General features: G+C 47.9%; 1 protein-coding gene across 1 annotated transcript in view; it reads right to left on the bottom strand.

Annotated features, from left to right (window-relative positions):
• Positions 1-26091, bottom strand: part of LOC126543830 (uncharacterized) — a 33211-nt gene extending 7120 nt beyond the window's left edge. Inside the window, exons 1-4 of the mRNA XM_055061293.1 lie at positions 25866-26091; positions 24298-24411; positions 20594-21698; positions 10065-10523 (exon numbers count right to left, since the gene is read on the bottom strand). Of these exons, the coding sequence (XP_054917268.1) occupies positions 10065-10523; positions 20594-21698; positions 24298-24383 (1650 nt within the window). The 5' untranslated portion in view covers positions 24384-24411; positions 25866-26091. The remainder of the gene's footprint in view (positions 1-10064; positions 10524-20593; positions 21699-24297; positions 24412-25865) is intronic.
• Between the last annotated feature and the right edge of the window lie 232 nt (positions 26092-26323).

Below are 26323 nucleotides of genomic sequence, written 5' to 3'. Positions count from 1 at the left end.
AACGTCCTCGGGAACCCCTTCCCACGCGCCGACCAAGACGCAGGACAATGGCTAGCCGGTCGCACTGCGAGGGTCAGCTCCGAGTTCTACGAAGTCCATGTGACGTCGGTTCCGGACCGGACCGTGAACCTCTGTGTGTGTGGGTGCGTGTGTGTGTGTAAGCCGTCCCGGAGAGAGGCAGCGTGTTTACAATGACTGGACGAACGTTTCCGTCCCCTTGGAATCAAGGGGGGGACCGAGTGTTTATAAACCGCTGTTGTGCGGACGCTCGACACACTCTCTCAAGCAGTCTCGTTAGACTGATGTACTCTCTCAAGCAGTCATGTTAGACTGACGTACTTTATGTCGCAGTCATGCTAGACTGATGAACTGCATGTAAATACTGTAAATAAACCCATATTCCTCGTTCTCGATGAGAAGCAGTCCTTCCCTTCATCAACGTCCTCAGCGTGGATAAGTTGGACGACGGCATGGGCCAGCTACCTTCTAATTCATGCCGGACTCCAATATTGACAACGGGTTACGAGCGATGGGATCGAGCCCCCAATCCTGACAACTGGCTGATAGCGGTGAGATGAACTTTGCGACGTGGTGCTGTGTCTGCGGTGAGTGCTTGGTTCTTGCTTTGACTCTCTAGGCTTGAGTTTGTGGTTGTTCTGTTTAGAACACTAGGGAAGCTAGATTGTTGAGTGTTAGCTAGGTTGTGTTTTCCTAGCTAGATTTAGAGAGCAGGATCAAGGCAGTAAAGCAGCAATAATGGAGTTAAGGACACTGCTGAGAGACGAATTTTAATTGTTAATTGTTGGTGAGGAACTGGGCCTAGATGTACGCAAGGAAATGCTAATCGGAATTATTGGAGCTAATTTCCGAACAGGCCAGTGAGGAAGAAATTGAAATGGGATTGGAACTTCTAAAAAAGAGAGAGAAACGGGAAAGAGAAAGAGAAGAACGGGACAGAGAAAAACGAGAGATAGAGGAACGCGATAAAGATCGCGAGTTAAGAAAAATGCAACTGGAACTTGAAAGCAAACGTTTGGAGTTGTCTCAAGGATGTGAAGGGGCTCTGGGACGATCAAGTGAGCAGAATCATACCGCATGGACCGGCTATTAAAGCCATTTGAGGTCGGGACCGACATAGGCTTGTTCCTAAGCAATTCTGAAAGGACTTGCGAGAAGATGAACTTCGGCCCGAGTACATGGCCACAGCGGTTGCTATCTATGTTGCCGTGTGAGGCAGCGGAAGTAATCGCCAGACTGAGTACACAGGATGCATATGATTATGCGAAAGTCAAGGCTAGTCTCCTGACGAAATACCGCCTTTCAGCCGAAGCTTTTCGGCAAAGGTTTAGGAGCACAGGCAAGAAAGATAGCGAGGGGTATCCGGAGTTTGCATACGGCTTAAAGGCCAACGTAGTCGAGTGGCTGAAAAGCGCGGAAGCGTACGACAGCCGAGACATGATCATTGAATGCATGTGTCTAGAGCAGTTTTACAAAAGCATCCCCCAAGCTGTGAAACTGTGGGTGCAAGACAGAGGGAATGTAAACACTGTGGAAAGGGCGGCTGAATTTGCCGAAGAGTACGCAACGCGTAGAAAGTTGAACGCAGAGGACGGAAACTGGGACGGTCGAAATGGACCGCGGAAACCATTTCCGTTCAAAAAGGGTTCGCAGACTAGACGATCGGAGCCTGTAGACGTGGAGGAAAAGCCGGCAGAAAAGAGCGAGGAGAAACTTGACGGAGAAACTGCACAAAAAGAAAAGAAAATTCGAATTTTTTAGACCTATTCGCTGTTATAAATGCCACAAACTGGGACATATAGCTGTAAACTGCGGGAAGCCTAGCGTAGTTTTCTCCTACGTGGAGGAAAAAGACGAGAATATGGAACTTTTAAGTCCATATCTTCACGACCTGCAAGTTAATGGCAAACCATGCCGAGCGCTAAGAGACAGTGCCGCCACGATGGACATTGTCCATCCGTCTTACGTGACGGTATACAGATGACTTCACCGGAGAAGTAGCAAAGATCAAACAGGTTGTGGAAGAACACAGCGTCTGTCTGCCCATGGCCAAAGTCAAAATCAGTGGACCATTCGGGGAGCTAGAGACTGAGGCTGCAGTTTCCAAATTTTTATCACTGCAGTACCATTACATCTTTTCGAATCGTTCGAATCAGTTACTGCGTGACAAAGGGCTTAAACTGGGAGAGGGCATAGTACAGGCATTGACGCGAGGCCAAGCTCGTAAGATCGCGTCGCTTTCGGCTGAAAATGCAAAAGTTGCTCCAGCGGAAGCAGAAAAGGGGATAACTTCAATACCCGAATCCGAGCTAGGCTCGAGGGACGAAAAATCAGTCGAGGAGAGCCTGCCAGCTGACCAGCTCAATGAGAGCGTATCACTATAGAGTGTCAAAGTTCAAGCCTGCAGGAAGAGCAAGCTGACGCAAACGCAAGCGAGACAGGGTCGTTATTATCACCGGCCTCAAAGAACTTTGATCAGCTCTTACGTGTGGATAGAGAGTCACTGGCAGCCGAGCAAAAGAATGATGAGAGCTTAGCTAAATTACATCACACAGCTAAAGAAGGCATTGCTAGGCGCAACGTGACGATACATGAGAGAGGAGGATTGTTGTATCGGCACTACAGAGATCGAAAGGGTAGGATTTTAGATCAGTTAGTCGTACCTACTAAGTATAGGGAGGACCTTTTGAGTCTCTGTCATGGAAATGAGTGGTCCGGCCACCTAGGCATAAACAAATCAAAGGAAAGATTGCTTATGGAATACTACTGGCCTGGCTGTTTCAAAGACGTAGAAAACTTTGTAAGATCATGCGACGCCTGCCAGCGCTCTGGTAAACCAGGAGAGACATGGAAAGCTCCACTAAAGGTAGCGCCCTTAATAACAGAGCCTTTCAGACGACTTGTAATAGACACGGTAGGGCCTCTACCAAAAACAAAATCAGGTTATAGGTACTTGTTTACCATGCTGTGTCCAGCTACAAAGTTTCCAGAAGCAATCCCTCTGAAAGAGCTCAGCTCCACCGAAGTAGTAGACGCGCTTTTGACAGTGTTTGCACGAGTTGGGTTTCCAGCCGAAATTCAGGCGGATCAAGGGTCAGTATTCACGAGCGCACGACTTCTACATTCTTGCAAAAGTGCGGGGTAAAGTTAATACACAGTTCTGTCTGTCACCCTCAGTCAAACAGTGTAGAGAGGTGGCATTCAGTGCTTAAGCGAGTTTTGCGTGCGCTCTGTTACGAGCACAAGGAGGACTGGGAGAACTGTCTGCCGGCAACTTTGTTTGCTTTGCGAACGGTTCCACACGATGCGACAGGGTTCTCGCCAGCAGAACTAGTGTATGGGAGCACACTCCGTTCTCCACTGAGAATGTTAAGAGAGATGTGGGAGGAAAAAGGGGAGAGTCCAACAGTGGTTGAATACGTGCTAAATCTGCTGAAACGGCTAAGCGCAACCCAAGAACTATAGTCGAAAAGAACATGGGAGTAGCTCAAAAGAACGCCAAATTCTATTACGACAAGAACGCGAGGCTTCGTACGTTTAACGCCGGAGACCAGGTAATGATCCTCAAACCTTCCAGAAAGAACAAACTTGAAGGTCACTGGGACGGGCCCGTTAAAGTGTTGCACAAGCTTTCAGATACTAACTATGGTCTGAAAATGCCCGGTCGCAGAAAAGAGGTGAGGATGTATCACTGCAATTTGATGAAGCCGTATGTAGAGCGGAGCGGAGTCGTTAACTATACCCTCAAAGAGCAGGATGGCACTAGTACCAAGTTTAAGGAGTATAAGGCGACCTCCAACTCTCAAATCGGCCTAGAAGAAGTAGTAAAACATTCGGTAAGCTCGCACGCTCTTAGACCCGAACAGCTAAATGAGCTAAAAGGGGTGTTAGGGGAATATCTCGACAGCTTCAGCGATCGGCCGGGTAGAACCGAACTAATAACGCATGAAATAGAGCTGACATCAACCGAACCCGTAAGATCAAAGCCTTACAGGGTGTCTCCAAGACAGAGAGAAATTATGGAGGCAGAGATACAGCGCATGCTAGAGTTGGGAGTTATTGAGCCCGCTGAGAATGGCTACACGTCACCGCTAATACTGGTAGAAACCCTTAACAAGGACCCTCGTCCGTGTGTTGACTACAGGAAGTTAAATTCCATCACTAGGTATCAGCTGTACCCGATACCCAACATTGAGGAACGAATTGAAAGAGTTAGCGCTGCGAAATACATTTCAACTATAGATCTCGTGCGGGGGTACTGCATGGCAGGTTCCCCTTTCAGAAAGTGCCAGCCGCTATGCCGCATTCATCTCACCTGTAGGCACTTTTCGCCCTCTCGCACTCAGCTTCGGGCTGAAGAACGCGCCGTTTAGCTTCTCTAAGTTGATAGATATTGTCCTAAAAGACTTGCAGGAGTTCGCATTGCCATATCTTGATGATGTAGCAATTTTTTCGGACAGCTGGGAACAGCATGTATCGCACCTCAAACAGGTGTTCTCACGGTTGAGGGAAGCCGGCTTAACTATGAAAGCGGAAAAGTGTAGATTTGGGTGTTCGCAGGTAACTTATCTGGGCCATATTGTCGGCCAGGGCACGAGACGGCCGGCCGAGCTGAAAATAGCTACGATTGGAGAATTTTCTCAGCCGCGCACGAAAACAGACCTTCGTTCATTTTTGGGACTTGTGGGGTACTATCAACGGTACATTCCGGATTACTCGCAAATGGCAAGTCCATTAACGGAGGCTGGGATAAGTAGCGTACACTGGGATAAGGACAAAGAGAACGCTTTCCAAAGTTTGAAAGCGCTATTGGTTTCTCGTCCTGTGCTTCGCGCGCCAGACTACACAAAGGAATTGATAGTTCAATGCGACGCAAGCGACAGAGGTATGGGCGTGGTACTTAGTCAGGTCGGCGACGATAACGAGGAGCATCCTATCCTCTATGCCAGCCGTAAACTAAATGTCAGAGAGGAAGCCTAGAGCGCTTCAGAGAAGGAATGCGCTTGTTTAGTTTGGGCCGCCCAGAAGTTGTCGTGTTACTTGTACGGAGCGAAGTTCATCTTCGAGACCGACCACTGTCCTCTGACGTGGCTCAATCAAATGTCACATAAAAATGTCCGCTTGCTCCGATGGAGCCTCACTCTCCAAGAGTACAGCTTCTCCGTTAGATATAAGAAGGGAAAGTTGCATAGCAACGCGGATGGTTTGAGCAGGATAATTTGAATTCTGCGTTTGAGGATCCCACCTAAATTTTAGGGTTACTAGTGTTAATTTTGTTAAAGAAAATCCCCTCTCATTTAGCAGGATTCCCTCCATGATTGCTGAATTTGTCAGCACGAAATGGCTTCAAAAATTGGAATAGCGAAATGCAGCATTTCTTGTTTCTGCACTCATGTTTTCTTTGAAGCATAGCGGGTCTAAAGTGAGAGCCATTGTACGTCATCTCGGCGCAGAGCCGTGTTGTGGGGTTCATTTTGCAGTTGCCTGTCCTTGTTGGATGTTTTGGGGCGGTGACATCATTACACAAGTGGTTACTGCGAGTCAAGACATCACCCCCTGGCCACCAGCCGTTCTCTTCCTGCCCAACGGTTATCAGCGCTGGACAGTCGAGACTTTCCGGGCCATGGAGGCGCTGTTAAGAACGGCCCAGCTGAGGTGCAAGTGTTGCCAGCCAGTTGCGACGACGGGGGCGTCAACTTTCAAGGAACGCCACCGTTACGCTCTAGCCTCGTCGCCGTTGTGACTGAATGAGTTCGACGAAGCAGGCTTTGTGCCGCAACGCGACACCGCCAACCGGGTCGGTCGCGAGCGGGGGAGTTGCCGCAGGAACGTCGTCGGGGACCCCTTCCCATGCGCCGACCAAGACGCAGGAGAATGGCTACCCGGTCGCGCTGCGGGGGTCAGCTCCGAGCTCTACGAAGTCCGTGTGACGTCGGTTCCGGACCGGACCGTGAACCTGTGTGTGTGTAAGCCGTCCCGGAGAGAGGCAGCGTGTTTACAATGACTGGACGAACGTTTCCGTCCCCTTGGAATCAAGGGGGGGACCGAGTGTTTATAAACCGCTGTTGTGCGGATGCTCGACACACTCTCTCAAGCAGTCGTGTTGGACTGGGGCCATATTCTGTAGCGGTTCGCTTTGGAACCGGTTCGGTCTGGCTGTTGCCATTGGTCGGCGCTTCGTTGTCGTCATCCCTGGTGGGCGGGACGACAAATTTTGTTGACGTCACACAGGTTGTCAATCATCTGGAAAGGAGCCGGTTTCCTGCTACGAGAGGAACCGTGGAGAAGTGGTTCGCTCGAGGGTCGCGCGCAGTGGCGAGCATGATGTCGAGGGTTGCTAGGGCAACCGTGGCTGCCGGCTAGTCTCGCGCCAGCTGACGAGCCGGCGCCTACACGAGACGAGACAGAGACGGCAATGGCGGCTCCTTTGGTTGTGCTGCTGGCGAGCGCCGAAAGACAACGACGCGACGAGAGGCAACGGCGCGACGCGTTCGGCATGGCCGAAGAAGAGTTTCGAAGGCATTTTAGGCTCTCCAAAGACATAGTGCGACGTCTTTGCGATGAGCTGGAAGAAGATGTCGGACCTCAAAGATTTCGTGGTGTCGACACTACGATGAAAGTGCTGTGCGCGCTGCGGTTTTTTGCCACCGGGAGCTTTCAACAGTGCGTCGGGAATGAAGAAGCGATTGCACTGTCGCAGCCTTCGGTCAGCAGGATCATTACAGCCGTCGCCAAGGCCATTACGGTTGTGGGCAAAGAAAAAGGATGGGTTAGATTCTCATCCACGGCGCAACAGAAAGCCGCCGTCAGCTGCTGGCCCAACACACGCGACGCATTTGCTAGGTAGGGTTGCTCCTCGACAAATGAATACCTTCCTCACCAATCATTCTTTTAGGCGACTATAACTATCCGAACATCACGTGGTCGGATGGACTTCCATTGCTTAACCCATTCTCGTCGCACTGTCAGGATTTCTTAGACATGTGTGCGTGCTTTAATTTCATACAGATGGAAACTAAGCTAACCAGAATCGCCGCAGGTACATCTAGTACATTAGACCTTATTTTGCCTACACACCCACATCTCATCTTAACACTTACGTACTCGCCTGGTTTTAGCGACCATTCGCTGCTTCATTATGACATTAACATGTCCTTTTCCCGTCACACTAAACAAAAGAAATTTATCCGCGACTACAAAAAAGCTAATTTTGATATTGTTAATCAGAAACTGTGCACATATCTTGACGTATACGTCATTGATTTTGATTCACGGAATGTCGAAGAAAACTGGGTTTTATTTCGTAATAAAGTCGGGCAGCTTATCACTGCTTACGTTCCTCTGAGACGCATTCAGTGCAATAAAGCGTCACCTTGGTTTACCAAAGAGCTAAAGCGTCTTTCCAATAAAAAAGAGCGTTTGTGTTATTCAACAAAGTTACGAAGAACAGAAAACCCCTAGGAAGTATATCGAAACGTTGCAACCGAGTACTGCGTAGCACTCTGTCATGCCAAAGATTATTACGCTACTAACCCTCTCCCAGCCCTTTTACTATAGGTAGTCCTAAAGCGTTTCGGAGAAGCGTAAATGTGACGGAAACCAGTATTATTTCTCTTAATATTTCTGAAAATGAACCTATACCACCCGAAGAATGCGCCTCAGTGTTTAACAATGTTCTTTTTTAGATAATTTTTTTTTCATGTCGAGTTGATTGTGTTAAAAATGTATCACATGATGGTTATCCTTTGATGTCCCCTATCTTGATCGAACACTCTGGAATATTTAATGGAATATTATTTAATAGACTCGCTAAGGCTTTCTTCGTCTTGTGGAACTGATAGTATCAACTCTAAATTTCTAAAACGGACTAACCATTACTCATTTTTGTTTTTTGCTGAATTCTTCCAGCAGTCGCTTGATCATGGTATCCTTCCTTTTGATTGGAAGATTGGAAAGGTGGTTCCTGTTTCCACAAAACATTCTCCATTAAATTATCGAGCCATTTCGCTAACAAGTATCCCTTGCAAGCTGATGGAGCACATATTGTACAGTGTACAGTGTACAGTATTTAATTCTTTAAAATTAAATTATTTCTTTACGTCATCACAACACGGCTCCAGGCGTTCGTTTTCTTCTGATTTCTTTTCACTCACCGCTTGCACTCTACACTATCGACAACAATTCGACTGCGCCTTTCTAGACTTCTCGAAGGCTTTTGATACGGTGTCTCATGTGTTGCTGATGCAGAGAGTTTCCTCTTTGAACCTTGACAATTATGTACAATACTTACTTGGCTCGACCACTTGAACGATTCGCCCTTAACTAACGTAACTTCAGGAGTTACGCAGGGCTCTGTTTTAGGTCCATTACTTTCTCTAATAAGCATTAACAACTTGCCTGGTTGTATGTTATCTTCAGTTCACCTATACGCCGATGGCTGTGTACTGTATAGTGAGATTCGTGATGATAAGGACCAGGAAATTCTACAGACTGATCTAAATAACATCGCCGCTTCGTGTGAAAACTGCCAAATGGAACTAAACACCAAGAAATGCAAGCTGATGACTGCTACTAGACGCGACGTGCGTGTACCTGCATACATGCTTATCCACGTCCAGCTGGAACATGTTTCATCCTACCATTTTTAAGTGTAACTATATCATCTGACTTAGCCTGGAAATGTCACACTGACTCCACAGTCAATAACGCAAATCGTATGTTAGACTACTTTCCGCGAAACTTTTGCAAATCCCCGTCATCACTGAAACTTCTACTGTATAAAACACTACTTCGATCTAAGTTGGAAAACGCTGCTGCTATTTGTGTCCCTTACAATGCTACTCTGGTTATTTCTTTTGAAGTGGCTCAGAACAATTCCACTTCATTCCTTCAATCAAATTACGATCTTACTTTTAGCATAACTTTTATGAAAAACAACTTGTACCTACCATCTTTATCATTGCGCAGAAATACTTTTCGCTTATGCTCTTTTCATAAAGTATTTCATCATATCCTTATCAGTGAGCTCATTTTAGCACCTACTTATCTGTTATCTCGAGTTGAGCACCGTCATAAAGTAAGTGGCACTTTTTGTCACACAAACAGATTTTTGTATTTATTTATTCCACATACAATGGACGACTGGAACCACCTTCCTAATGATATCGTGTCAATCGAAGACAATGCACTTTTGCGCCGAACCTTTGCTTTTTTTCAACTGTGACCACGTGACGCCATGCGCGTATTTTTCCTTTCATTCAGTTCAGATGTTGCTACGTTTATATAATTTGAATTTCGTAGTATTCTCGTCATTTGAATTCTTAATGGTTACGTCCACTGCACATGTCGCTGGCATTATATGTCGCTTGCATTATATAAATTTGTTGTAATCGTAATTGTTGTTTTACGCATGTACCCCCTCCCCTCTGTAATGCCTTGGCGCTTGAGGGTATGCGAAATAAATAAATAAATAAATAAATAAATAAATAAATAAATAAATAAATAAACCAAAAGTCCTCAGCAAGCACGCCGTCGTTAGGTTATAGGGTAGGGTTTTCAAACACACGGAACCGCATGCGTCCCGCGACCACGATCTTGATCGTTTTCACCCGCCATTCTCCTTAAAGTTTAACCAAGCGCAAACCAATACTTTAGGTATACCATGAAACGCCATTAAGCAGCTCTCAGGGATCCATGTACTACGTATATGGCCAGGTATGCAGGATTGAGTTTGAGAGCCCTGTAACTTGAAGGTAGTGACAGCTTGTTACACGTGAAAGTTCTTTAGAAACAGACGTATACTTATATTGCATCGCAAAACAAGTGCAGCTCAGAAAGACGGGGACAGAGGTATATAGACACACACCTATCCTTGTCCCGGTCTCTTGCGCTGTGCTTGTTTTGCGATGAATTACGAACATATCAAGCCTCTACCCTTGTCAGCTTTATATTCCATCTCAGCTGACTGCCAGGATCACTGCCGCGCCAAGAGTAAATAGTGAAATGCACCAATCGGATGCGCGCAGGTTCAAAACTCGCTGGCTCACCTGACGTATGTCACCGGCAGCTATCCGGAGACGGCCGAGCCATTCCGTCACGTGGGATCGAAAAATCACCACGTAATTCTCGGGAACGGCTCGCTCTTTACGCAAGTCCCGAAGCATGGTCAGGAGGTCGACCTTCAGTGCCTCGAATCCGTTTTGAACGACTCGTAGCCTAGTGGGCTTGACTCCCACCGGAGCCAGGTGCTCGGTCAGAGAACGCAGGAGCTTCTCGCAGGCGCGGCTCGTTTGCCAGGCGCACGTGCTGGTGTTGGCCTCGAAGAGGGCAAAGTGGCGCAGCAGGCAACAAGCCTGCTCATAGCGCTCCAAGCAGCTGGCGGCCCCCTGGTAGAGGCGACTCAGCGACGCCTGCTCCGTGGTTGCCCTTTCCTGGCGCGTCAGCAGGTCCCCCAGCGCGAACACGCTCTGCTCCACGCTGTGCGCTAGCGCCAGCCAGTTCTTGTACTGAACGAAAGGGAAATAAGCGAACGAAGGCATGGCTCGACATGGTACGCAGCACACCTGCGTGTGCAGTCATATACACTACATACGCCTTATCGACAACTTCCGAGGGGGTTCAAAAAAGGCGCGCTTTTCACCAACGCTTCGGGCCGCGTCACTGCATTTCTTGCGCCGCGCTCACCAGTCGCGTTGCTAGAGGTCAGTTACTATCCCGCCTATTGTTATCGTGGCGATGATGTATTTCTTCTTGCGGTGTCGTGGCCCTCAAGTTGTAAGTCATTTAATTGTGTTTGTGCGGTCGCTGTGTACTTGTGGCGTCCTTTATTGCTATAGCGGGAGACGCAAAGGCCAAACCTCAGGAGGAAAAACTAAAATTTATGTCCGCGCTGGGATTCAAAAGATTGAAGCTAGCAACTGAAACCTTTTGGAGGCTCTGAACAAGGTACTTCATCTTCATATTGAAGTACAAAGTGGCCAGCAGGCACTCACTAAAAGAGTAGCAGACCTAGAAGCTAAAGTTGAGACGTTGTTCTCGAGACAATCCGCGTCTAACTACGATGACGCCTTTTAGAAACTGTGAATCCTTGATGCAACGAATCCTCGAAACCTATGAGAAAGTCTGCCTCTGGCAACGCACTTTCCTTCCTTGCCTAAAGATGCAAACTTTACAGAAATGCTGAGTCGAGTTAACATCCTTAAGTCAAGAATTGACGCAATGAATACGCCGGCAGGTTTCGCTCGCCTGTATAACATATCGGTAATGCAGGACAAGATCGATTATTTGGAAAATCGATCGCGAAGATCTAACACCTTGTTTTATGCCATTGCAGACAATGACGAATTTGAAAACTTAGAATCTTCCGAGCGTGTCATCACTGAGTTTTGCAGAAATCAACTCGACTTTGCTGTCACCACCATTGCCAGAGCTCATCGAGTTGGCCGTTTCGTTGTTGAAAAAAGCCAATCAATCAAAGCAATGCTTTACAACAAAAAATAAGTCGAGTCTATTTTGTACCGCGGCTTCAAATGGCAAATTACGAACTTTATCATCGGACGTGACTATTCAGAGGCTGAACGTGATCAGCGACGTAGGCTATGGCAGTTCTCCAGGACGATAAAGAAGGACAGGGACCTAGTGCGTCTTGTCTTTAATAAGCTGTTCGTGAACGATCAGGGTTTCGTGTGAGGTGTGAATGCCAATAATCCTGTACCTATTCCAAATCGTTCCTCAATATGAAATTCTCCCTTGCTTTCTTCAACCTCGCGCATTGCATCTTGCCTGTCAACGCACCTGCGCTGTCCCTACAAAAGTTCGGATAATTTTGCACCGTCTTTCTTGTACACCAATATTCGAAGCATTCTGCCTAAATCTTTTGCCCTGTCATCACTTGTAGATTCATGCTCTGCATCTATCGTGTCTCTGACTGAAACGTGCTGAACGAAACGGTATCTGATAGCTCGATCTTAACTAGTTGGCCTGAGTTCAATTTTTTTTCGCTACGGTAGAATACTGCGAAGAGGAGGTGGTGTCCTTATCGCAATAAAAAGGACTTTCTTTCTTCACCAATTCATATTGATTCTTTTCTTGAGTACGTGTGGGTATGACCTAAGTGCGGCGCTACTCAAATAATTGTACGCCCTCCTGATATGCAGGCAGGTTCTGTGACTGAATTTAACCGCTTAGTAAGTCGTGTGACCATGCAATTAAGAATATTACTAATTTTCGGAGACCTGAACTTTCCAGAAATATGCTAGCCCATGCAATCTGTTTCATCAGGTCACACGAAAGCGCATTCATTTCTTCAAACATGCCTTGACTTTTCCCTTAGCCAACTTAGCAGCCAGCCCACTCGAAGCTCATCAACATCATCAAATGTACTCGATTTAATATTAACAAATGATGCTCATATTATTTCAACCATAACCCACCTTCCTGTTCTCTCTGATCATGATATTATAACCGGTAACCTTAACAGTCTACTAAACAAGCGCCAAAGTATTTCTGAACAAATACGATGCTACAGCAGGGCAAATTTTACAGCAATCAATTCTGAACTGGAAGAGGCGTTTCCAGCCCTCGTTCCGCTCGGACGTGTTTTTCCGTAGCTCCGGATTTTCACCCCGTTTGCTGGTTTTTTTCGAACTCTGTTGTTTATGGACGGCTTTGGCGGTTCGTAATTACTACTGGCGCCTATCTACAGGGTCCGTCGTCATCTACACCCTCCTGCTGCGTCGTCCAACTCGAGTTCTTGCGCGGCTTCGCGAGTGCGAGTGCCCCCGCGGCACTCGCCGCGTCGGCGCGGAGCATCCAAGCTGCTGTCCGCTGCGTCGAGGGAGCGGAACATTACCGATGCAACTGCCATCCAAGCCAGGAACGTCTCCTTCGTGGGGACAAGTGCAACGTGTGAAGGCGGTACCCTGAGCATGGATACCACCAACATGGAGCAGAACAGCCCTGCTGTCGTGGCGCACACCTCATCCAAGAGAACGAAGGAAGCTACTGGCCTCCCATCGGATGAAAATGTAGCTCCAGCAGCCCCGAAAAGACCTCGCTCATCACAAGGCCTGCCCGCACGACCGACACGCACGTCTCCTGAGTCGCCAACGACATCGTGGTACAAAGTGGTTATCAAGCCTCGTGCTAGATATGACATGTCCACTCTGCACAACCGTATCATTCAAGCGGCCCTGGACGCCTACCTCGAGACTTCCCGATTTCAAGGTATTGCTCTACACAAACCCACTAATACGGTCTCAGTATGGGTGTCTGCTATGGCACTAGTTTATAAACTCGAAGAACTGCAACAAACACAAGTCTCGGAAGAGTGTGTCCTTCCAGTCCAGGCGTACCTCGCCAGTGGTACAGATTTAAGACGCTACGTGGTTAATGGCGTTGACCTTGACGAAGAACCCGAGAGGCTCCTGCAGGAACTATCGTGTCCCACACACAAGGTCGTGGCTGCTCGCTACCTAGGCAGCGGTCGTACGTGCCTAATCACGCTTCAAGGTCCTAATTCCCCACCTGAATGTATCCTGTATTACGGCTGCGTACTGCGCCCGCGTCCGTTCAAGCCTTCCGTTGTGTACTGCTACTCTTGCTTTAGACAGGGACACATGAAATCATCCTGCCCCTACCCACCTAAGGATGACACCATGGAGCCTGAACCATCGGCATCGTTTAGATGCGGCCTATGCCAAACAAACGATCATGACATCACTTCCACGACGTGTCCTACGAAGTTGAAGGCCACCAAGAAGGCTCGACAACGCCATTCTCGACAGCCAGCAAGGACCCCTCGAGATTCATCAATGAAACAAGTCCCTGTGTACAACCGTTACGCCGTTCTGGCCTCGCTGGAAGAGGAAGCCAGCCAGGTGACAAAAGCAAGTACAGCGACAAGTGATGCTGCCACTCGTACCTATAGCGCAGCTGTTAGGTCGTCCACTTCACGACTGCAACGGGCATCACAATCGATAGAAGACACGCCGCTTCCTTTGGCAGACGAAGAGTTCGAGATCGACGCTCGCCTGGCCAACCTTGAAAAGGAAATCCAACGTCTCAAGGAACGCCGTACAGTGCTCCGGCGTCGTCATGACGCAGCGCGGCCGTCGCATTCGCCGTCGACGTCTAGTCCTGCTCATATGGCTAACCCGGCATCTGTGTCGAAGCCTCTTTCACCCCAAGAACTCCTGCGCTTCGTTGCGCAACAGCTCCAGCATCTCACCTCGGTTCTACTGGCCAATCTTAATCTATGATGGCTGCTACGTCTTCAAGTGTGCCAGAAGGCATCTTACAGTGGAACTGTCGCGGCATCGCGGGGAAGGTCGGAGAGCTGCGTCAGCGTCTCAGATATGGGAAGCTGCGTGTTTGGGCTCTACTGCTTCAAGAATCCAACGGCCTGCCACCCATTCCAGGATTTGTGGCATACTCATCGCCTTCAATGTTGGATCGCAGGAGTGCTACGCCCGATGTCCCTCCAGGAAAGGCTGTAGCGTATGTAAGATGCACTCTTCATCAGACTCGCGTTGATCTTTCATGGTGGTGTACTCTATGGCAAGAAGTCGTGACCGTATTGGTTCGTCTCCAACGCATGGACGTTATCATCGTTTCATACTATGCCCGCCCCTACAGCGGTCGTGCGGCTCGGTTGTGTCTCGGCTGGCTGGCGCATCTACGACAGAAACATCCTGGTTGCCCCATTATGGTCGCAGGAGATTTTAACGCGCCCCACACCACATGGGGATACGCTATTTCCAGTGCGCGTGGTACATGTGTGCTGGACACATTTATGGACGCCCAATTCACTCTGCTTAATACTGTGTCAGTGCCTACTCGTCGGCGAGACCACCCTCGCGCGCCGCCACACTCACCGGACTTATCTTGGTGGCTAGGAAGGACGACCGTCTCGTGGTCATGTGAACCCGACTGCTGGGGTAGCGACCATCATCCGATTCACCTTGGCTTATCTTCGGGAGGAACAGGCCGCCTCCGCCGACTATGTCGAGTGGTGGACTGGGATCGATACAGGGCGGTATCAGAAAGCAATGTATCCAACTTCATGGTGGACCCGTCCCATTGTCTTAAGGCGGCATTAGTTGAGGCGACACGTACGTCGTGGGTTGATGAATCGCGAACCGCTCCTGATTTGCAACTTCTGCGTCTCTGGGCGTCGCGCCGCCAAGCAGAACTTGCATCAGAACGGGACCCTGCATCAAATACCCTTCGCTTAGAGGCCCAACGCCTTACTGCAGTAGCTCGGCGCCATGAACACCGCTTAGAACGTGGCCGCTGGATGGACTGGTGCTGTTCTCTCGGACCTTCGTCGTCCAATGCCTCCATTTGGCGCACCTTCCGAGTAATGGAACGTGGTCGGCGCCCTCCAGAGCCCGCAGCCTGCGCCCTATTAGCATCGGGCCAGACACCAGCAGTATTCGCAGAAACTGTCGCCCACACCTTTTTTCCGGCTTTGGACACAGCACCGCCTCCCTTCGTTTTCAAAACTGCCTTCCCGCGGACGCAGGCACGCCGCCTACGCTCTCTGACATCGAGGGTATACAAGCTGCCTTCACTATGGCGGAATTTTTAGCGGCAATCGACCTGTCGAAGCCATGCAAGGCACCAGGACCGGATGGCATACCGTATGAACTTTATAAAAACACGGAAGGCAAGGTTCTCGAAGTGCTGTTGGGGGCCATAAACGAAGCTTGGGCTACAGGAGTCATTCCCGATTCTTGGCGGCATGCAGAAATGGTCCCTATTCCCAAACCCGGAAAACCCCAAGATAATATCGCTCATATGCGCCCGATAGCACTAACCTCAACGTTAAGCAAGCTGATGGAGCGTATGCTCGCGACACGTATTACATGGTGGCTCGAGCGGTACTCATGGTATCATCCTGGCCAAATCGGGTTCCGTGCTCATCTAGGCGCAGAGGATCGCCTTGCGTACCTATCTTCTATGGTTCTCATCGGAGGCCGCTCCCGAAGAATTCGCACAATTCTGGCAATGGATATTCGTAAAGCATACGACCATGTGAGTCACGAAGCAATTGTCGGAATTCTCCATTGGCTTCAGTTCCCTAGCCGTGTCAGCACATTCGTCGAAGCCTTCCTGTGCGCTCGCACCTTCTCCATTCGCCTGGCTGGCCAAGCAGCAGGTCAGTTCGTCGCACATCGGGGTGTCCCACAAGGATCTGTGCTCGCACCAGTCCTTTTCAATATTGCTCTCCTTCCACTAGCCTGGAAGCTAGCCACGATACATAACGCACAGTACATAATGTACGCAGATGACATCACTGTCTGGTCAGTTGATCCTGAAATCTGCCACCAAGAACAAGCCCTCCAAGAGGCCCTAAACATGACGCACAACTGGTGTGCTCAGATAGGCCTTGACATTTCCAAGGACAAGACGACGTACGTGTCAGTAGCGAACAAGTATGGGCGCCGTCTACTGGCACTCCGGCCTCTTCAGTTAACTCTGGATCAGCAACCATTACACGAGGCTTCAACTCTCCGTGTACTCGGCCTTGAAATGGATTGCTCCGGATCTGCGGGACCATGGGTCAAGAATGCAAAGCAACAGGCTGCAGAAACGATACAGTTGATACGTCGGATTGCGAAGAAATCTGGCGGAGCGAGCACCAACATGGCTCGCCTTCTTGTCCGTTCTGTATTGCAACCACGACTCGTCTACAGAGCCCAGTTTCATCATCTCACGAAGGCACAATGGGCTTGCCTTGAGGCCATTAATAACGAAGCTATGCGGGCCATAACGGGACTACCACGTCTCACTCCGTTGCCAACCCTACAGGCTGAGTCCCAACTCAACACTATTGACGAACTCGTACACCAACGTCGATGCGCGCGCGCCCTAAAGCCATCATATTTCGGCTCGGCTGCTTCACTGGCCCGGTACATGGAACACGAAATAGACAATCCAGCATCTACGAGACCCGATGTAGCTCCGTGCAAAAGGGTACAATTAAGTGACAATAAGCCTCTTGGTCGTCTGTATAGCCCGGTTCCTCGTCAGGCGAATGCCCATGTTTCCCGCCTTCACCGTGCCGATGACAATCAAGACGATGCGACTCTTGTAGCATACACTGATGCCAGTGTTAATGGCACCATAATTCACACAGCTCTCGTGTGTCCACTGATACCAGAGGCAGGCCAAACGTGCTCGTATGTTGCCGATCCTGCACCACCGGCCTACCTTGCCGAGCTTACTGCCATACGAGACGGCTTGGCCGCGTTGCTACCTACTGTTCAAGATGCTCGATACTCTCAACTCATCATTCGCACAAACTCGACTCAAGCCATCCACGACATACGTAGGATATCTCGGTCCACTCTATTCTCAGATAGCATTCACCGTCTTGCTGCCACTACGAATATCCTCATACGCGTCCAGTGGGTGCCTCGAGCAGCCCTGCAGGGTCTCCTTGAAGCAGATATGGCAACCCTCCCACAGATTACAACATACCCACTTCCACATTTCCCTGAAGACGCCTGTGGACGACTGATCCGGGAAAAGGAAGACCTCCGACGTACCACACGAGCTCTCATACCTCCGTGTGGGTCAGACCTCCCTGGTGGGTTAACCCGCCGAGAGGAGGTTACGTTAAGGAGGCTACGTGTCGGGGTCGCGCTCACCCCGTCTGTGACCGCTCTCTGGCCACAACAATACCATGGTCCTTACGGCTCACCGTGCCCATTTTGCAACACAGGAATCCAAAATGTGACAGTGACACACCTATTATGGACGTGCCCAGGACTTCATCTAAGCCGTCTCCGCCATCTCCGGGCAACAGGCCTCCGGCCTGGCCGCCCACCCGACCTTGAACGTTGGATTCATGGACCCCATCATCGTTCACTCCTAGATTTTTTGCACGAGTCGAACCTATTCGTGTATTTATGACATCTTTTGTATTATGCCTAAGGGCATGCTTTCGAATTAAAAAAAAAAATTCTGAACTCTTTCATTTTTCTGACCATTTCCTCGCTAGCCATTTAACGCGCACTGTTGAATAAAACTGGAATTTACTTGAAAACGTTTTGACTAACCCACTAGATAAGTTCATACCAGTACTATCCATAAAGAGCCGCAATAATGTACCGTGGTTTAATCTTAAACAAAAAAAAAAATATTGTACAGACAAGCAAAAAAGCACTGACTTTCTGATTCATGGAAGAGTTACAAAGTATGTGATAAAAAGTATCCGTTATTGCTCAGAACCACCCAACGCCATTTCTTTTAACTACAACCGGTTATCTATGCTTACTAAGAACCCTCTCAAATTCTGGCACGTCATTAACCCGAATGGTATTGTTAATATTAGCATCACAGGTGCTAACAATGTTTTTTTTTTGAAGAAGAGTGCGCTCAAATTTTTAACAATACTTTTGTATCAGTTGTTACTAACGAAGACATCGCCACATGCCCTAGCTTAAATTTTTTTATAGCTATGCATATGCCCGAGATAACCATCACGGAAGCTGGTATTATATCCCTGCTAAACAAATTAGAAATTTCATCTGCTTCGGATCACACTGGCGTCAACAATAAGACACTGAAAAGTACAAACCCTAGTGCATGTCCACTGTTCTGCGCACTTCTTTCACAATCATTAGCAACTGGTTCCATCCCAAATGACTGAAAAGATAGCTAAAGTCCGGTGATCAGTGTTTTCCTGCCAACTATCACCCCATTTCACTAACCAGTACTGCCTGTAAAATTCTAGAACACATTATACATTCTCAGGTCATTAACTACCTCGAAGAACATAACCTTATATTCAAACACAAGCACGGTTTTCGAAGAGGATATTCTTGTGACACGCAACTTGCCGGCTTCATCCATGATATTCGTTCTTCCATAGACGCGGGTTTGCAAGTAGATGTAATTTTTCTAGACTACTCAAAGGCTTTTGACCGCATTCCTCACCACCGGCTACTGACCAAATTGGAAAAGGTTAACATTCACCCTAACGTTCTAGCTTGGATAAAATATTTCTTATCAGCTCCCGTGCAATTCACCTCTGTTAATGACACTACCTCATCTTTCGGACACGTCACTTCTGGTGTCCCCCAGGGCAGTATGATTGAACCATCACTATTTTTAATCTATATTAACGATCTTCCATCTTCACTGTCATTCAGAATTAGACTGTTCGCCGATGATTCCGTCATATATCGTAACGTATTCATCATCACCGACCAGCTGACATTACAGTCCAACCTTAACACGACAAGTTCATGGTGCTCATCCTGGCTAATGCCACTTAACCGCAGCTAAAACAAAGGCTGCGTCATTTACAAACCGTGCTTCTCGTGTACCTTCGTCTTATGAATTATACGATAGCCCTATTGAACTGACATCAACGTACAAGTACCTTGGCATTCATGTACAATCTGACTTAACATGGGATTACCATATTAACACAACCCTTGCCTCCGCTAATCGTTCTCTCGGCCATGTTAAGTGCAATATTAGACAGGCGCCTATTCACCTTCGTAAACTTGCTTACACCACGTTAATCCGACCTAAAATTGAATATGCATCTGCCATCTGGGACCCTTATAAACACTGCATTATTAACGACATCGAATCCCTTCAAAACCGTGTTGTTCGCTTCATCTACTTGGAATACTCACTTTGCGCTAGAGCCACTGCTTTAAAAAATCATGCTAAATTGCAAGAGCTTTCGCATCACCGTAAACTTGCTCGCTTATCACTTTTCCATAAACTTTATAATCACAGATCCCTCCATGACTACTTTTTCCAGCAACCAGCAGCTATCTTTACTCGCCGGGACCATCCCAACAAAGTAAAACAGATAATGTGCCGCTCAAAGTATTATACGCTAATAATTCATGCCGCGTACATCAAAACATTGGAACCAGTTAGCATCACACATGGCTATAGAACCTAACATCAGCAGATTTCAAGACCTCATACATGATAACGTACATGCAACCATCCCTGATTAATATTCCTCTGGTTTGTTTTTCTCACAGTGTTAATTAACTCACTAGATTGTTTTCCTATACGTTTAATTGTATTCTGCACTTTTATTCAATTTACTTTATACTCTTGCTCTGTACTTTAACCGTTACCGAACTTTCTACCTTCGTTTGACTATGTTCCCGATTCGTTCTCCTTTATACAACCAATAACTCGAGCTATTACGCTTGTTTTTCATGTAACGTTTAAATATATATGCAATTTACATCCTTATTTTGTAACTATTCTGTGTTGCTTCTATTGGACTTCTCGTGTATTCTTTTTTAATGTATTATTTATATTGTATTACTCTCTGTTTTTAATTTTGTATACGCCTGCACTTATTTGTACCTGACCCCCCTATGTAATACGCTCAACCAGAGCGTCTTTAGGAGTAACTTGAATAAACAAAAATAAATAAATCAGGAAGTCAGGCGCCACGAATATGCTTACATTCTCCGAAACACTTGCTACCGTTATTTTATTTACCGCGCGCAAACGCGTTTATTTCCATAATAATGCGCACACTTATCATGCCTTATAAGGTGGCGATAGTGGAATGCATACTGACCCAATAAGTGGGGTTGGTCAACGGGAAGGGATCCGATGCCGGCGAGCTTCCGCCTTCGTCTGTCCGCGGCGCCTTCATCAGGTCCGTCTCGCGGCTCAAGTCGGCGATGATTCCCGCTTGCACAGCCTTCACCGTAGCCGGATCCAGCTCGACTCGAATAAAGTCGCTCTCGAGCAGGTCAGTTGCCACCATGACGCTGCACAGAATACGCGCCCACGACCCATAAAAAGTCTCGAGCGCAGTAATGTAGATATCAGTGACAGCGAGTCGTGTGTCCTGCGCCCACGTCCGCGCGAACGTGGCCAGCAGCTTGCCGATCGTGTCGTTCCAGGCCTTCAGCACCGTAGTCTTCGCCTGCAGCACGGCGGCGCTCGACACGCAGCGATCAGACATGAGAACCTCGTCCTGCAACTGCGACATCATCTCCGATTCCAGGCTTTCCCGCATTTCGCCCGTGCAGACGGTGAACAGCTTGTGCATGAGGAGTGCCTCAGAGGGAACCTGTTCCTCATCCACGAGCGACGTGAGGACCTTGAAAGACTTCTGGAATTCGGTACACGCACTCGTTATGTTAGCCTGCGACTCCTCAGCCTGCCGGATCCACGTTTCTATGAGTGAAGAATCTTGGCGGTTTTCTTTCAAAACAGTGAGAATATCCCGCAGAAGACCCAGGATGTCACTGACCCCCTTGTTCCAGGTAAGGCCGACTTCGTTACAGAAGTGACAGAAACAGGCAATGCAGCTGTTGATTGTGAGCTTCTTGTTTCCAGCTGATCTCTGGAAGGTCTGGCCTAGGAGATTTGGAGCGTGCCGGACGTGGCCGATGATCGCGTACAATATCTCGTTCCAGCAAGTGGTCAGCCGGAGGTGCATTGACTTGGAGTACAGCTGCAGGAAATCTTTGTTTTCGTGGGCAAGCAGGAAAGCACGAATGTCCTGTACTACGTGCAGCCACATCTGAATGACCTCCAAGTTCAGGGAGTGCACGGTGGAACAGTATATGTCGCTGAGAATCCTGCGCAGCTCGTCCGCGTTGTAGTTTTGAGAGATGGTCTTTACGAATGTAGATTCAAGGCCAGAATTGTCGACTGTTCGGTAATCCGACCTGCATGAGCAGCGTAATATAATGCAATTATGCCAAAAGTACCGCGCGCGACCAGCCGCGCGGTACTTTTTCGTATTTCGCGGGCTTTCTTTCAGGTTTAGAAAAGAACGTTTATGCAGCACTTGGTGAGCAACAGAAAGCTGGATCTGGAATTTTTCAGGATGATCTACAATTTTCTCATTGACACTTGTGCTGCGAATATTATATTCAAACAGTTGATAGATTAATAATTAATTATGTAGTTAGGTGAAATACAAAAATATAGTCTGACTTGCTCCACGTGACGGCAAACAATATTACCTTGATTCTGTCCAGCTACGTGGCACTTGCAAATATATTTAAACTTTGGCACAAGGTACGTGAAACGCTCAGTATAAGTGCTCTGCGCTGCAATGTGCGTAATACAGTACGCTCTCCCAGCTCCCCCCCCCCCCCCCTCCTTTGTCCTTAGTGCTGCAGCTGTATACTGAATAGCAGTGTTTTCTTATCTGGATTACGTGGCCGACGACAGAGTCCGAGGGAACTTAGTCTAGCCAGGGTGTCTAAAACACGCAGCCCAAAGAGCTTTGTCCATGGTCCCTGTGCCCCTCGGTGGTATTACTTTGCCACGCTCCCCGTCTCTCTAGGTTGAAGCGACGCACGTGAGACGCGTGTGCTATATGCCGAGTGTCCCAGGTAACTTGAGCCAAACCTTAAAAACCTGCAAATAGCACGTAGCTGGACAGAACCAAGACAATGTTGTTTGCTGTCGCTTGGAGATACATTATTCTTTGCCTCCCGCCTAATTACATAATTAGTCTTCATTAATTAATCAACTTCTCAAATATTATAATTAGATGAAAAGTTGTAGATGAGAAAATTGTAGAGCGACATGAAAAACTCCGAATGCAGCTTTCTGTCGCCTAATACGTGCTACATAGAAATATTTTTCTAAACATCAGATAAGCCCGAATGTATGTATAGATGGATGCTATGAGCGTCCCCCTTGGAACGGGTTCTTGGGTTGCGCCACCAAGCTCTTGTTATTATATTGCCTAATGCCCTACCTATCTTAAAAAAGAAAAAAAAAGGAAAGAAAAAACAAAACACGAAGAATTCCCATAACCAAACTTTCTGAACCCCTATTGTGAACTTTGCCTTTGTACGCCTCCGTTCTTTGTTGTTTCCCTAATTTTTTTCCACCAATCTTCCAATCGCCACTTACTAATCTCTACTGCGGACATGTTTACTTTTCCCCTGCTCTCGCTGAACCCAAGGGCTTCAAGGAGGCCAGAGGTGCGAAATCGACCGCTGGGCGGATATCTTCACATTCTAATAAAACGTACTCCATCTGTTCCCTAGCTTTACTGTAGCAAGCACATTCTTCTTCTTCTTTCTTATATCTCGCTTTATAAATGCGTGTTCTAAGGCATCCTGATCTCGCTTCGAAAAGTAATGAGCTTCCCTTTGAGTTATCATAAGTTGTTTCTTTCCTGATTTCGTTTTTTCCTCTTAAGTAGTTACTCATGAAAGGTTTCTTTTACATTGCCGCCACCCATGAGGTTATCTCAGCCTCTCCGCGAATACACGCAAAGTGCCGCGAGCGGCCAATCGCGCGTCAATTTTTTATGTATTTGCGGGCTTCTGTAATGCTTAGAAAAACACTTCTATGTAGCACGTATTGAGCAACAGAAAGCTGTGTCGGGAGTTTTGCATGTCGCTCTACAATTGTCTCATTGACACTTTTAATCTAATTATAATATGTGAGGAGCTGATTAATTAATTAAGTATAATTATATAATTAGGCAGAATGCAAAAGATAATCTTAGTATCTCCAAGCGACAGCAAACAAGATTACCTCGGTTCTGTCCAGCTACGTGGCATTTGAATATTTTTAAGATTTGGGTCAAGTTACGTGGGACACCCTACATAATGAATGCGTCCGATGCTTCAGTCAAGTTTGAAACCGCTGGTCTGGTTAGTCTGTAATCCCGCTAAAGTGAAGACAAGATAACTGACAAGAACGAAGCAGCAAACTATATAAATGACGTTTCAGTATCCGCGCATGCTACTATATAGTTCAGGTGAGGTTGGCGCACGTCGTCAGTTAACTAATGCGATGCGACCAACACTTGAAGAGCGACTGCAACATCGCTCCTTGTTCTCTTTTTTCTAACACATCGCGTGTTTTCAGCGCGACAATGTTATGTGACACCATGCGTCCCGTCAATAAAATGTGTGCGTTTGTCCATGTTTTAAGCAAGCCGTCACAAAAATGCCCTTCAAAAAACAATCATAATCAGCATCACCGACGCTCCCAGAGAAAATTACTAGCGCATCGTGTTCGTGCTGCGCAGGCTCGCGTGTTCAAAGCGAACGCTCCTTGGAAAGCATCGCAGGGAAATTGTGTTCGCCGCGAGCACTTGGCGCGATCTTGTAAACATGAAGCAGGCATGCGTTCCGCTTTGATGGACCTCCGGTGGCGAGCTTGTCCACACGCGCGCGTGAAATGTGGGGCGCCGTCCAAGACCATGCGGCGCACGTTGGTAAACACGCAGGGCGAAGGTCTTTGCCCTCTATCGGCCACGTGAGAGAGAGAGAGAGAGAAAAGGGGGCGTACGCGGTGTCGGCGACGGACGATGCCGCCGCCACGTCCTGGAGCCCAGGCGCCCTGGAGAGAGAGCTGCCGGCGTCCGACAGCGCCATCCTGGCTCCGCAATGGGGCCTGCTCAAACTGCACACCCAAAGAGCGTCGCTTCAGTGCGCGCTGTCTTCTTTCCAAGGGTGCGCGATGCACCGGCTCTCGACGTAACGCCTAAGACAACACCCTCCGAGGGTATTTCAAAGGTACACGAAAGGCACAGAGCTCAGAAACAACTGCGGTGACGCGCATGATGGCTTCGAGCAGGCCGTACTAGCGTATCGCTAACACAATGACGTCCATGACGCCCGTATACACTAGTCTATACTCCGCGACCATTCAAGTAATTAATGTTTCGGTAACGCCTTTGTTCGCAGTGAATTACAAAACAGGTTTTGCTTTAAAAAGAAAATGCAAATTCCCCTTAATTATCTGGATTTTTGAAGAGCGCATTAAATGTATCGAAAGAATTCCGCTGGAAACGGTTCTTGCTCGTAAGATCCTTTCTTTAATTCACGGTTAGCGCATGGAACAAACACCTTCTTTGTTCCCCCCCCCCCTCCTTTTCTTTTGTTGTTGTTTAGACAGCCAGCGTCTTTGCATAGTGGCAGTTGGTGCCGGGTATTTATCAGCATCATAGTCCACTCCTAAGCGAGTCACGAACCTGGGAAGCGGCGCATAATATACGCCCCATGCCTGTTGTCAACATATTCTAAATATGGAAACATCGCACAATAAGCGCTTTGCACAGCGAGCCATAAGAGCAACGCAATTTCCCTGGTACGCCGAAAACGAGTTGATGGCAAGACTATACATAGGCTCAAATGTTTTGTTCACCATATCCTGTCTTTATACATTTTTGATCCAACGTTGCATTCATTATGAGGCAAACGACTATTGCAAGCTGCGTGCGACATATGATATATTGCTTTACAAATACACTCAAGGTTTTCCATTCTGTCCCGTTATAAAATGTCGCAAAACGAAATTAAGCAAATTTTCTTAAGTAACCCTCAGCATAAGAAGATGTACTAACTGATGTGGTTTAAGGATCAAATAGAAACTCCGATAGCGTCGCTATCGATCCACATCCTGAAACTCGCCAAGATTGGTGCGCGCCTGGACATGCAATAAAGCTTCCATAAACAGCAAGCTTGTTTCGCAGCTTTTATGAGAATTGAATATATACTGCATTAACTGCATACTAGTATTAGCGCTGGACACAACAAGCTGCAAGCAAAATAAACCAGGCGTGTTACCGATCTTACTTAAGTCACTTGTATCTTGTCGAAGCGAATCATTGATAGCGCTGAGAAGCGACGTTTTGTTCATGACTTGGTCACGACTGCGCGCTCGTAGAGCGGAGACATTTTGCGTCAATACGAGATGGGGCTACGAATGCCGCACATCCGCAGTCCTGGACATTTTGACGGACCCCAAGGCCTTCACGTCATGGCGCCTCGTGCTGTGGCAGTGCTGTCTACCAATGCCCTCACAGCGCGATTGCGAGAGAAGAGCGAGAGGAAACGCTCGGTCTGTGTACTCACGGCTCGGTCCAAGCCAGGCGGGCATGCGCGCTCTAGAAGCCACGAGGCGCGGCCGCACGCCCTCCAACGCCAGCCCTTCGCAACGGGCCCCGCGCTGCTTCTCGACACATGGGAACACGGAGAAAGCCGACGTCATAAATTTCACCAAGCCGAGGGATATCTAGTTGTCCTTGAAATCAAAATGCCATACACAATAACAGAGGTTGGTCAAAGACTACGTACCTGCTCGCTTTCGTCTTCTTTCTCTTCTGTCCCTCCTAAAATGAGAAATATATCCACCACGCGGGCTGAGGTACGAAATACGTTCAGGGACACCACAGTCCTGAAGAGGGACAGAAACAGGACTGTATACTGTCTTTCCCTCGTTTGCACGGTTCGCACGTTGTGTCCTGCTATTACTTTATTGATAACTTTTTTTAGCATTACATACTCGGCTGTATTGCGGTCAAGTTGTTCGC

The sequence above is a fragment of the Dermacentor andersoni genome, chromosome 1 (genome assembly GCF_023375885.2).
Source record: "Dermacentor andersoni chromosome 1, qqDerAnde1_hic_scaffold, whole genome shotgun sequence".
Taxonomy (NCBI): Eukaryota; Metazoa; Arthropoda; class Arachnida; order Ixodida; family Ixodidae; genus Dermacentor; species Dermacentor andersoni.
The sequence above is the reverse complement of the archived record's forward strand: the minus strand, read 5'-3'. Positions and strand labels throughout refer to the sequence as shown.